This window comes from Bombus vancouverensis, chromosome 14 (genome assembly GCF_051014615.1).
Source record: "Bombus vancouverensis nearcticus chromosome 14, iyBomVanc1_principal, whole genome shotgun sequence".
In the NCBI taxonomy this organism is placed as follows: domain Eukaryota; kingdom Metazoa; phylum Arthropoda; class Insecta; order Hymenoptera; family Apidae; genus Bombus; species Bombus vancouverensis.
Genome location: NC_134924.1, coordinates 8,680,370 through 8,694,032, shown reverse-complemented (window position 1 = coordinate 8,694,032; position 13,663 = coordinate 8,680,370). Strand labels below are relative to the sequence as shown.

Sequence of the window (13,663 nt, the reverse complement as noted above, 5' to 3'; positions counted from 1 at the left end):
ACGAATCGACGAGATCTCTCGCGCCAACTCCATCTTATCTTCGATCTTCTCTTTCGCTCCCTGTACACACTCTGTCGCGTACTTTCCACCATAGATGCTTTCGTATCTTCCGCTTTGCCACAGAAATATCTCGGTCCAGCCAAAATCGTTTTAATGGCGGCGAATTACGCTCTTGTCGATCGTTTCGGTAAAGACAAATCCGACCTCTCAGCCGGATCCGAGAGGCTGCATTTCATTCGCGAACGCGAATGCTGCTGCAATGCAAAGAAAATCCCTGACTCCGCGTGGTGGCGTTGCCTCGCCTTGATGCGTTGACGGCATCGGTGAGAAGCAGCAGACCGGGGCTTTTTCGCGAAAATGTTCCCCAACTCGCGAGAAGCTTAGCTCTCCCTATCTCTCTCTCTCTCTCTCTCTTTCTCCTCTCTTAGTATTCCAAGGAGTCGAGGAAAACGCGCTCTCCGACCTACCTAGCCACCTCTACCTACATACGTTATCGGCAAGCATCGAATACTCCTATCGGCGTAGACGCCGATTTTCGCGCTCTGCTTTCCAAACAACCTAAAAGGGCTCCTAACTTTGTAACGTGGTGCGTAGTTGGCTGGAAACTCGTAGTTATGGCTTTTGAAAGTGCTGTCGGAATGCGCGGCTTCGCGTCAGAGTCTTTCTCTTCATCGACGTTCCATTTCGTCGATCAAATTCACGGTTCCGCTAAATAGCTCAGCCGCTTCGCCACGGGTTATCTCTCTATTTTCCAGGTTCGCCCTCCTTCTCGTCCTTTTTATTCCTATCCGGCGATTATTTCGCCACGTCGAGAAGGAAAAATGGTGGTTCGAACGCGTTCTCGTTTCTTCCGACCAGCGAAAAGTTTTCGTTAAAATCCGCGACTGCATCGTTCCGATGCTTCCTAATGATTTCGACGTTTTCCTGTTCCCTCTCCAATCGACGTACGCCGTAATGGCGCATCGTTGTCGCGAACAAAGGGTTTCGAGCCTTTCGTGTACCGAATGTATCTTGGCAGGTTCATTTCGTAGCCAATAGCAATGCTCTTCGTGGCCGCGTTATTGGAAACGTCGAATATCGCAACTTCGAGTCGAGAGTTCTCTACTGGACGGATCGACCGATGTTCTTCCACCATATCGGGTCCACCGAAATACAGGAAATACAGCAGATTCGATCTTCCAGGCACCCGCAACAAATCACACAGCTGTTCGTTACTCTCTGGATCAATTTCCAACTCTCCGTCGATTCGAATAAATTCTTTGTAAGCGCATCATCCGTTTCTCGGCCACGACGCACAGTGGCATTGTAATTTTCACCACACATCCTAGCGGACATGTTGTTACGCGTCCGTCGAATCTCATCCAACAGCCATCTACCGGACCTCGACTTTCGTTCACTTTCATTTTTGCTTGCTATTATACGAGTAATATTGAAATAAAAACAACGTGTTTGATTTTGTTATTAAACATCGTACGAACGGAAAACCATTCGTAACGACGTACGGCGTACGAGGTAATAGAAACGGTAAATATTAAATGAAATTAATATCGTATGAAAAACAACCCGTGTTCGATTACTGCGCCGTCGTTCCCGTTTTGTTTTATTTTGTTTTGTTTTTCTTTTTCAATCAAACGAAATAAAAACCCTTTATGTTTGCAATAACTCTCGACTATCGTTCCCTAAAAAGGTCAAAAAAAAAAAAAAAAAAAAAAAAAAATCGAGAAACTATATAAGTGTCGGTATACACCAATATGCATCACAGTAGAAGTAGTAACTTTTAATTCGAGTAGCGCGTCCGCTGGAAGAAACGTAAATGGATCCGCGTCATCGCGAGGTTTCGTTAGGACATCGAAGATAAGCGTTAGCGAGATTCGTGGAACGAAAACGAAGGAGAGGCGAGATCGCAGGGTGATTAAGTCGACATTGCGTAATGACCAATTAGCATACCGCCAATGAAAATATCTGCAGTCGACAGGTGTGGTTGCTTAATTCAATCGACGTCGCTCGAAAGTGCCAGCCTCGAACCTACCTTCCGACCCTCCCGCCCTTATACAGCCCCTTTTCCTCGTACAATCGGACGCGACTCGAACCTGCGAATCCAATCCGTTCGAGCAGAGTGCCGCCATTTCTCTTGCCCTGCTGCACTTTCAGCGCTTGGTCCCGTTCCGTTTCAAAGGCCGACGCTAAGCGACGCGACGCGAGGCTTCGCTCGGCGTCTTCGTCTTCCCAGCGCTTTGACTCTGTTTCCGAGCCGAGAATCTCTTCGGAGGAAAAGATTCGCCGCCGAGGGGTATAGTTATCGGTTCCCCGGAGCGTTTCGACCTTTTCAACCGTTCCCTATCTCTCCTTTCCGCTCTCTCGTTACCTTTTCTTTCCTTCCTCTATTCGACCACGAACCTCGAAGAGAGCTCTTTCGAGAGATAGTTCGATACTCGCTGCTCGTAACTCCGGTTCCAGCTACTATGCGATGGGAAATCGAGCCGTCCACGCTTTTAGCGACTGTTTCATCGAGTATTGTTCGCCTCTTCGTCGCTTCGGCTCGGCCTGCGTCCCGAAATCTTGGCACAGTTCTCGTTAAATCGCGATAAGACTCGTTAGCGAACGATCGTTTTTCAATTACAAGGACGCGCGAATATCGTCTAACGATATTCCTTTGCCGCGTGCAAAAGGAACGTTCGCGAGTGTCTTTAACCGCTGCTGGCGGCTATTAGCTCGCTGGGAGAAGAACGTAAAGCGAAAGGGCGGAAGTAGCGAGGCGTAATTTACGGGACACGGACATTCTGATTTAAATTTCGACCAAGTGAAATTGAAATACCTTAGTGTCAGCACGCGTTACCGTATTTCATCGTAGCTGCGTCCAGCCCTGGAGAACGGGCCGGGTTAATTAACAACTAGCAAGCCCAACGCGCCGACTATAATAAGCAGCTTAGGTGTTAATTAAATGCCGCCTGCTACCTTTTGTTCCTTCGTCGCAAACGCGACAAATTTCGTTAAGGTGATGCGCTAATAATTAGAAAGCGATAACGAGCGGATTATCGGGGTCTAGTTGCGCGGATAATGGACCAGCAGGCCACGCACAGGAAACACATATTTTCGCCTACCGACGACGATAATAAGTTAGTCGGACCGGCACGATGCTGCGTTACGTCGCGCCCCGCCGTGTCTATCGATATCGCATTATCCGGCAGCTATGAGATTATCCCGAGGAAATCGAATTTCCAACCGACGAAATTAGACCGCGGCGTCTTAATTTCGGGTTCGCTCGCAACGAACCTTCCTGTCTTTCCGACACGACCTCACCGCAAACCGGATACGAGTTACGAGAAGCGGAAACTTTGCCGAGGAAATTTAGCGACGCGAGCATTAGCGATGCCGCACCTCGCCTTTGTTTATTTCGCACGAACGACGAGGGGGAAAAAAAGCAGAAAGCTTCGGCTGAAAGGAGATACCAAGGGGAACCAGGCTTTGTTCCCGGAACAAAGGTTGCACGCGAGACTTTCGAAACGGGATAGAGAATTCGGACTAAGCTTCTAACCTCGATCGCTCGTTATTTCTTTTTCTCACCGTGGTGTGTTTCAGTTGTCTTCTTCGTCCCTTGTACCAAGTTATCACCGCCGGTGGCCTCGAGCCGATGGTCTCGCATTCCACCTCGTACCGTTTCCCAGCCAGCAGAGATTCGTTTCCGACTCCCTTTTTCCCTGGCCTCCTTATGGTAGCGGTCAACGGTTTCACTGAAAATCAACCAACGAGAATTACGACGTTTGCCAATCGATAGATCGATCGACGGATCGGTCCTCGATGTCGACGCTTCACGTCGTTCTCCTTTTTTTTTTTCGAATCACCGAGTCTCGCAACCGCGCACGGACCGACGACGCTAATCGGGCGCGATAATTAAAGTGAACCGATAATTAAGGCGGACAAACGGGCAGGGGATACGTGAGCTCGATGCAAATCGTGCGGCCGATTTAACGTTGTAAAACCCCGACAGGTCGATTGCCAGTCATTTGTCATTTCCGAAGAACGATTCTCGGCCCTAGGGCGTTCGCTTTCGGGCTTTTCCGCAGAAATACCAATAATCGTTTGCTAATCTTCCATCTTTCTGTCCGTTGTTTCGTCTCTCTCCCTTCTGATCGATCGATCGGCCGAAAAATCGGCGGACATGAATCGCAAAAAAGGTAGATTCGATCGCAAATTATTTGCCAATTTCTTTCGCGAGCTTCTGCCGCGATAACGATCGCAACACGAGGTAAACATTGATTTTTCAACGCGTGTGTAAACGCGTGGAACGATACTGTTCCGAGCGAGGCGACGATCGCTTTGACGGACGATAAATCCGAGTATCCAATTGGCCAATACCAGCCAGATACGATCCGTTCGTGCGTGAAATATGAAAACTACGAGAATAGGTCCGTGGCTTCGTACACCGTACCACTGTACCGTTTCTGTTCTCATCCGACTGTCAGCGATAATGAGTTTCGACATTTTTCTCGCGCATCCATTCTCCTCTACTCGTGTTCGTTTCGTTTTGCTTCGCTCTGCGAACAGTTGTAGCGCGGCATTCTCGAGAATGCACGGAAAGACACGGCCACGAATTATCCACGAAAATACCATTATATCGATTTGTTTCTCACGCGGTTTACGATTAGTTAAATACAGTTAGCAGCTGAGAGAATGCGTACGAATAATACGAGTGTTGCTACATTAGTAATTTTTAAGCGAACAACACAGCGGATCGCGTGCACGCAAATATTTGATTTGCCGGATTTCCGGAATCACCGGTCTTTTCGATTATCCGCAATCTCGTCTATCCTGCGCTTCCCCGGCAGCCGTCTAGCCCGGCAACGGTTCGCCTCGTCACCGTTCAGGGGTTTTTTAATTTCTCTTTCGTTTTTTGTTCCACCAGCCATGAGATGAATACACGCTCGATGCATGGTCACTTGGTGCAGGTCGCAAAAATCAAAGAGCGAGCATCGATCAATCTCCCTTTTTCCCTCTTCGTCCCCATCGCTTTTTCTCTCTTCCGTACGCGTACACCATTGCCGCGGCCACTCTGCTCCTCTTCCTCCCCCCCGCGCCATTTCTCTCGCTCTCTCCCCTTCCTTCTTTCTCTTTTCCCCCCTCGTTCCGTTATCTCGCGCACGAAGCGCAGATTTTTTTTTTTTTTCGTTCGCCGCTATGATGGGTGTTCTCGTTCGCCAATAACGGGTCTTCAATTTCGTCATTCGCTTCGTCGAAAATTTCTTGACTCTCGAAAGGACGGATCATTCAGTGCCGATCAATCACGGTCGTCGTTCGCGCCGTCGTCGACTGCTTTCTTTTTTTCCAACATCGTCGACTCGCCGGAAATAGACGAGGCTTCGGTAAATATCTCGTAGAATTTCGCCGAACGTTTATTCGTCGAACAGCGAGATGGTAGTAGGATGGAATGAAATTTCCTTTAGGCGAATCTACCCCTCGCTCTAGTTTCTCCCTTGTAGCGGTAACCGTGCCGCGCGAGGCCAGATAATTGATCTATGAATTTTTCAGTTTACTCTCGAAATTAGTATTTCGTCGTTCCGGGTTATTGGGCGGTCGCGAGTTAACGAAGAATTCTAATTTTGAGAAAGCCCGAGGTTTGCCCGCTTTCATGGTTCTTCGGCTTCTTGCAGCGAGGGAGAAAGAGAGAAAGAGAGAGAGTCAGATAGAGGTAGAGATAGATAGATAGAGAAAGAGAGAGAGAGAGAGAGAGAGAGAGAGAGAGAGAGAGAGAGAGACACGGATGAGCCAGGTGGGGCTCGAGGCAGGATTTAATATATTTCTCGTCTTATCTTGCCTTATCTTCCCTTAAAGGCGATTCACAGCGGCGAGGGAGCAAAGGATGTTGGCCCACATTTGCTGTCTCGTAGATGTTATCGTTAATGCGGGACAAGATAGGCTCGGGGTGAGGCTTCTGATTTGTTGGCCACGCGATAAGAATTTGTATCTACTTCTTGTCTTTATTTCATTCCTCTTTTAACGATGCTCCACCATCGCCTATGGCTATGCCTAGCGGCTCTTTTGCCCTTCGACGTCCATCTCGTCTCTCGCTGCTTTCTTCCTCTGCTTTTATGGTTGGTGGTATGACGAGAGAAAAGACGAGATAATTGTTACTCACGGTTAAGTTCCAAAGTAATCGAGGCCTCCTTTGGCTCGATCAGGTCCGTGTTCCTTGCCTGACACGTAAAATTCGCCCCGAGCTCCGACCGAGTGATAGGCTGCAGAGTCAGCCTACGGAGGAGAAGATTGGAAATGAAGATTAACTGGAACGCTTGTGGCGATACGAGGAAGGAAACAGGGCGTCGGCGTACCTGTTTTCTATGACGTCGCCAGCGTTCTTCTCGTACTCCTCGTCTTTGACTTGGCCATTGACGAGCCACCGGACCATGGGTTCTGGCTTGCCTGGAAAAGCAAACGAACGTATCGTCAAGAACGACGCGATGCGTCTCGTGGAAGATTTAGAGCTCGTAATTTTTATTCGTCGCTGTGCCGCGACAGCGGAAACGGAAGCGGCGATGGAAACGGAAACTGCGTTCTCGCGTTCGCTTCGACGAAACGTTAACTCGACTCGATAAACCGATCGATCGAACGGAACGAGCGCTCGCGAAGATTTACGAAACATCGAGCGACAACATCAGGCCGAGCCACGAAAGTGAAGCAAATCGCGGCCCCGTATGGTCGTAACGACTCGTGCAAAGTGATTTCGACCCCGGTGAAAAGACTTGGAACGGTTGCTCGCGAAACCAAAGGAGAAACGGAGTACGAAACGCGGTTTGGCAAGAGAAGGGAAGGGTAGGACAGAGCTGGTTGGATGGCGAGAGGAACGCGAGTGGACAGGGGAATCGTATACAGAGGGCCGGGACGAGTTCGGTCGGAGCTACTAAAGGCTAGATGAGTTGCCGGGAACTTTTAAATTAGCCGATACCCCAGAGTTTTGGATGCGGTACTTCAGACAAAAACTGGCAGACTTCGAGTTGCTTCGGAGCCGGTCGCTTCAATATCCGCGCTATCCGTGTTATACTCTCTCGTTTCTCCGACAGATCGATAAATATCAATTATAGAAGGACAGATGAACGGAAGAGCGGATCAAAGCGGCTCAAGTATTAAAAAGCAAGACTACAACAGGCCCCGATTTCATCGGAAGAGAGAGTAAGAGATGGTGGTGAAAAGGAGGGTGAGACGATACCGAATCGATCGCGTGCACCCAAAGAATCGGGCTGAAATTTCACGTATAAGTATCGGTTCGAATGATAAATAAGGGTTTGCTGGGCGTTCGTTCGATCTTTTTAGCCGGTCGCCCTTCGCGATCTACGTGCTTCACGAAAGTAGCGTTTATCGGAAATAAATGGTCGGAGGAGAGCAGCGAGGGTATATCGCATCGAGTTCTCGATCCGACGGAATGTTCCGTGGATAGACTCCGTATTATATCACGGATTTACATATCTCTCGCGAATAATACGCGGTTCCGTGGCTAAATGCATATTTTTGTTGAAAAAGCTGCCGGTTAAGGTGATAAAATAGCTGCGGTGATATACGAGCATTATAAGAGGCAGGTATGCGCCGGTAATGGGTCAGAAATCATAAAGAGAGAGAAAGAAAGAGAGAGAGAGGTAGAAGAAGCTTGGTGCGTCTATCGGTCGGCGGAAATTCTCGTTGTGAAAACAGGCATCGCAAGTATACCGATAGCCGATTCGAGCCAGCTTACGTTCGCCGTTTCATTGTTATTCACGATACCGTACCATACTGGAATCGCAATTTAATCAGACCCGACGCAACATCGCCGCGACACTTAAAATTGCAAGTCTGATCTCCGATGGAAGCTAGCTTAGATTAACTCCGCGTCATTGTTATTCACGGCGCTTGTCGATCTAGATTGCGTTTTAACCGTCTCGTTCTTTTTGATTTCTATGCCGTTCCTTCGTACGTTTCGATGGGGGGGGGGGGGAAAAGGGACGGCGAGGGAAGAATAGAGAAAAGGAAACTGTAGCTTGGAATTTAGTCTTTGCCTTGGAAAATTTCATCTCTGCTCGCAACTCGCTAGGTTCTCTTTGCGCCAATCGAAGATCGGCTTCAAAAGATTTTTCATGCAGACGGAATACGGAATACGGTCACGACGATAGAGCTTGGCCAGTTAATTCGTAAGCTCGGCCGCGAGGTCGTTTGCACGAGTGCTTAGGGGCGAGAGCTAGGTCGTAGCGTGGTTGCGTGGCTGCGGAAAGGGAGAAGGACTAGATGGTCTGGCTTTACCTCCGGTCTGGGTTAGGTCTGGCAATGGCTTCGGTACGCCCCTGGCGTTGACTTTAACTGCCGGACTATATCCGAACTCCCACCAAAACCGAGGCTCCCTTAAAACGACGACAACAGCCGCGCTATCTGCGCGGCAGGGGGTACTAAAGTGCGGATTTTAATCCGCGGATACCGGACGATATCTTGCAGGATTAAGACCGGTCCGCAGCTACTCGCCCACATCTAACAAGTTTACCGTTGGTTCGAACTCTACTTAAGGCAAATACCAGCCGTTGGGATTCGAGGTCCTTGCCGGAGTTCCTTCTTCGACCGGTCCCTTTATTCAACCTTGCACCCCGTCCCCAGCCCCGTCCACCAGCGCCCACCCTTCGGCTTCTCTTCATTTCATCGCCGTGCGGCGCCGCGTCGCCTTAATTCAGGGCCTCTTGATTTAGGATTATCGAGGAAACGTCGATAAGCTCGACTTACTGTCTGGCGTCCCTTTAGCGACTATATGACAGAGAATATATCGTAGTTTCATCACGCAATCGTCCAGTCGGTCGATCAAGTGAATTTCATAATCTACGTTGAGCCAACGAAGAATAAAACGTCTCGCGTTACTGTCATTTACCGCGTAAAAGTTCGGCACAGCGTGGTATCGGTGCTTGTAACGTAGCGAGATTAGAGAACAAGCGTCAGAGAACAAGAGAAGAAAACTAAAGTTGGAGAATTCAAGTTGCTGGAATTCCCTGAGATGATGGAAAAAGCAATCAAAGACCGACTCTGCTCTGATATCGCAGCGAAATCTCGTAATATTTTTAATGGACAAAGCTCGGCAAATATATGGCGACGCGACCCGATGCCGATACGAGAAAATTTAACTCGTTTTGGAAGTGGTAGCGACGTAACGGCGCGGCACATCCCGTGCTCCGCTCTCGAATAATTTTTAATATCTTTTATGGCGCTGCGAGTTCCGGTTTCACGGGCAGGATTGAAAAATAAATATTCCCCGCACTCGGCCAATACGACACGGATAGATTACGATCCCGCGACATTATTCGCACACCCCTGGGAAATAGGCAAAGTGCATCGCGCTCGATGACTCGAAAGTCAGAGTTCTCTCCGTTCCCCGAAGATAATTATTATTCGAGTAAACTGGCTTATTGCGTTGCCCCGTGTGTCGTTGGTCTAGAAACGTGAAATATCCCACACGCGCGCTTCTACGTTCGCGTTGAAAGCGGATTTCGATTTCGCCGTTCCAATTTCCAAAATTAACCAACTCTTGCGTGCAGTAGTTGGAGAGCGAATCGAAAGAAGAAGCCTTTCGTTTGAAGAGGAGCCGCTCCCGTTCGCCTTGACCTTCCTTTAATCGGTTCTTCGTGTTCGCAGATCGTCTCAAAGGGATTCGTTTGGAGACGCGCCACGGTGAAAAGGGAATCAAAGGAGAAAGGATGAGGAGAAGAGCAGGTGGACGGGCACTGACGTAGCGTTCGATTCGAGAACTCCGATAAACGAGAATGCTGCTCTGAAACTTGTAATACGTCCACTCTCTCTCTTTTTCTGTAATCATCGAGGGAAAATATTTAAAGGAAGAAACCTTGCCGATAAAGTGGAAAAATGATTTTCCGAGAAACGAGTTTACCTCGTAAAGTGGATCTTTCTACGTTAGGATACACTTAGTATATAGCGGAAGACGAAGAGGGAGTGGAAAGTTGGTGTCGAGTATTGGGAAGAGAGATATGTAGGTAGAAATAAGGGAAGGAAAACCTCACCTTTACGTGCGTATACACCCTCGAAGTAGGACCCTCGATTCTTTCCGGGCACGAAGTCAAGTAATTGGCAATAAATCCAGCAAGCGGGCTGAGTCGTAAAATTTTCTCACCGCTATTCCCATAAATTATAGATAACACGGAATACCGTGGAGGAAGTTAGGCTTAGTTGTAAATCGCGTATAATAGAGCGGTTGAGAGAATGCTATGGATGCGCTAGGACGAGACGAGCCATCGTAACAATCGCTAACAATCTCACTGTACGTTACGTCTTTTGAAATAACCATGAGCTTAATCTTCTTTCATATCGAGGATCGTCGATCATCGGATAACGACGGAAGATCGGTCGATGTGTCTAATTTTTTCATTTCTCTGCGAGATTAATGTAAGTTTCATTTACGGGAAATTCTCGCCTCGACTCGGCTCAATTACAGTTGATCGCTGGTGGCGCAGCGGAAAAATATTTATTGTTCACTACGAGAAAGATAAAGCTCGCGTACGTATTAACGCGTGTCTCGTGTAATTAACGCGCAGCGTCCACGACCACGTCAGCTTTCTCGTTTCGAACGACCGCGTTTCGCTTCGAGACCGACCAATGAAAATCGACGTCGAATCGAGCACGCGTTTAACGCTGTATACGTGTTTTTATCGCGTTGTTGCGTCGCGAGACCGAGTTCTTTTCGTTGTGAAACCGGAAGAAGAATCGCGAGGAGACGCGTGGTTTTCGCCCCCGAATTTCCATCTGGTTCGTTTCTCTCGGTTTTACTCGCTCCTCTACGAAGATTAAATACTGTCCAGGCGGTATCACGCGAAAGGCAAATGCGGTTTCGCCGTTCCTCTGAGATCACGCTATCCTATAAAGAAGAACAACCAGCGCAGAACGCGAATAAAGCTACCGATTATTCAACTGCGCGATAACGTTTTTTTTTTTCTGGCCAACTGGTAAAGTTTCTCCGATTCTCATTGCGAAATCGGCCGCAAAAAGGCTGCCGCGACAAAAATCGATATCGAATTCCGAAATGTTCAAACAGAGTGCCTATACAGATATCGTGAATAAGCTGGCAATAAAACGTGAGCTCGGCAAATTTTTTACGACGCTCAAAAGATCCAGGCTATGCGACGTTTCGTTTGAATAATCGGATCTATCGTGGTATCGTATCGTTCCCGTGATGGTCTTTTCCGCGTAAATAACCTACATTGCCGATTCTCCGCGATCCTGCAACGTAGCGGGGGTCAAAGGGAGCGAGGCAAAGTCGGGCCGCGCGCATTAACATTTAATCGGTAAAGTATACCAGGGCGTAATTTCGCATTGACGGCTAGCGTTCCCGACCCCCGGCTTTTCGATTGAATTGCAAATCTTTGCGGGCATGCCGCGAGGACAGAAATGGTGGCAGAAACTTATCGCGCGCTTCGGCGACCCTGGGGTTGGTTAAGAAGCGAGACAGCGCGAGTTCGAGGCTCGAGAATCGCGGGGAAAGGACGAGCGAGAGGCGGAGAGAAACGAGACGCGGCGAAAGTTTCTCCCTGAAATCGAACAAACATCGGGATCGCCAAAATTTCAATGGTTGCCTTTTTGTGTGCAAACGGAGACGATATCGGTAACCGATACACTGTCCTGGCTTCAAGTATAAATTTCAGACGCTCTAACGATCCAGTAGAAAAACGAAAAAAAAAAAGAGAACAGGAAGAGATGAATATTTCATTGAAAATAGAATCACCGAGGGGCAGACGGTCTTCTTTTCCCTGTTTAAGGATGATTTACAATTAAATGAAAATTCTAGGCTTGTTGTCCGGGATCGGGATCGTTTGCAGGGGTTTTGCTAGCGTATTGTTAAGGATAAGCCGATCTTCTCGATATTCAATTTATACGCCGCAATGCGTATGATCGATGCGCAGCGTCGATGCAATTCCCATCGAATCTGCATACGGCAGTATTGCTGGCTTCGAATTTCGATGTATTCATCGAACGTCGGGATCGACGATGAGTATTGAATCGTCATCGTATACCTCTGTATTTGTACCATAGTTATCCAGTTTACGATATATATATCTGATGCGAAACGGTTTTCGTATCTTTGCCGCGATTCAACGGTACCGTGATTATTTATTTGCAGGGAACAATGGGCGAGAAGTTGCGGAAGGTGGGCGAGAATCATGCAAAAATCCTCGATCGACGGAACGTAACCGCATTTAATCGGGGTGAATGACAGGAAAGCGTCTCCTCGTCTGAGAGGAGATTGGACACGGCGGAGAGGAGGGGAAAGTGGCTGCAGGGCCAGAGGGAAGGAAATAATCTTTTAAGGCAGCCGAAGAAGTTGCCGCAGTTATAAACAGAAATTTAGATCCAGTTGCCAAAGTAAACACCGGAACCTTGGTAGTTTGGTGCTTCCTCTCCCGTTCCACTTCGGAACGCTTGATCCACCGCACCCTCTGCTCCTCGCCTCTATTTTACCACATCCTTCTCTCTTGCCGCGTCGCGTTCTTCCGAACATAGAACTTTTCACTTAGCTCCCTTCGTCGATAAAAAGTTGCCTGATCTAATAACTGGCGACACCGGTGACTCCGTCAACTCTTCCTTTTCCCCTACTCACCACTACCATCTCCGTAGTACAGCGCTACGTTCTCTCCATTCTTCATTTCCTTTCAAGGTTTTTCGATCGAACTTCCGCCGACGATCTCACGGCGGATTAAATACCAGTTCGAAGGAACGCACCGGTGAACGCGATCTTTACACATCTAAAATTCGAAATCCTGCGAAATGGTTCTGCTAAAAAGGTTTGCCTAATGCGAGATACGAGCTCGAGTATTTAATGAATTTCATGTATCTTAGGTTTCGCTGGATCAAGAAGGATACTTTGGGAAAAGCGGAACTGTTGGTTGGCGGATAGATGTGTCTACGGATAGAAACTTCTCGACCGCTGACCAAGTCCAAAGTTGTTGCCGTGCCTTCAACAACGTTTCAACAGTTTACAGCGGCAGATTAAACACACCCGTTACTTTTGCGTATCGCGCGAATAGTTTGCTGGACTTACCGCCTGTTACACGACACGTCAGAGAAGGTGTATCGCCCTCCTCGTAAGGACCAGCCGTTCCGTTTACTATCCTGCCCCACTGATCCAAAATGGTAGGTTGTTCCGGTGGCACTAAAACAGACAAGGATTCTCGATCAGGCCAAGTCAATTTACTAGCACTTGGAAAATAAGCATAAAACTTTTGTCATTCATCGCCACGTTGTCGTAATATCGTTCGAATAACCTATTTCGGACACTGGAAAGTTAGGAGTGGCTCGGCAGCAAGTTTCATAGGAGGTTCTTCGAACGGAATTCGTTCCAACTGTAGTTCCAGTGTGCCGTATCGACTCGTGTGTAGGTATGATCGTTTGCGGATTAAGCGCAACGATATTTTTGGCTGGAATATTCGTTCTCGGAGCAGAGTCGGATAAACCAACCTGGATATTTCTCTCGCTTTTTCGTTATTTTGGAAGTTAGCTGCATACGTCCAACGTATTCGATGCTTTATCAGCGAGGTTACGGCGAGCCACACCTACGTTTATTCCTCTTCCTGGCTTTCTGTCTGCCTTTCCGCTATCACCCTATTTAGCCGATGCATCGTTCGTTCGCAGAAGCTTATAGCTTTGCCTATATCGAACAACG

The 13,663-nt window shown here is 48.1% G+C and overlaps 1 protein-coding gene across 4 annotated transcripts in view; it reads right to left on the bottom strand.

Annotated features, from left to right (window-relative positions):
- The window catches only part of LOC117166243 (kin of IRRE-like protein 1), a 253,136-nt gene that overhangs the window by 40,161 nt on the left and 199,312 nt on the right, over positions 1 to 13,663 (bottom strand). For all 4 annotated transcript variants that reach the window (XM_033350052.2, XM_076624375.1, XM_076624376.1 and 1 more), the window contains exons 4-7: positions 13,043 to 13,153; positions 6,327 to 6,417; positions 6,134 to 6,246; positions 3,565 to 3,731 (exon numbers count right to left, since the gene is read on the bottom strand). In XM_033350052.2, coding sequence (XP_033205943.1) covers positions 3,565 to 3,731; positions 6,134 to 6,246; positions 6,327 to 6,417; positions 13,043 to 13,153 — 482 coding nt within the window. The remainder of the gene's footprint in view (positions 1 to 3,564; positions 3,732 to 6,133; positions 6,247 to 6,326; positions 6,418 to 13,042; positions 13,154 to 13,663) is intronic.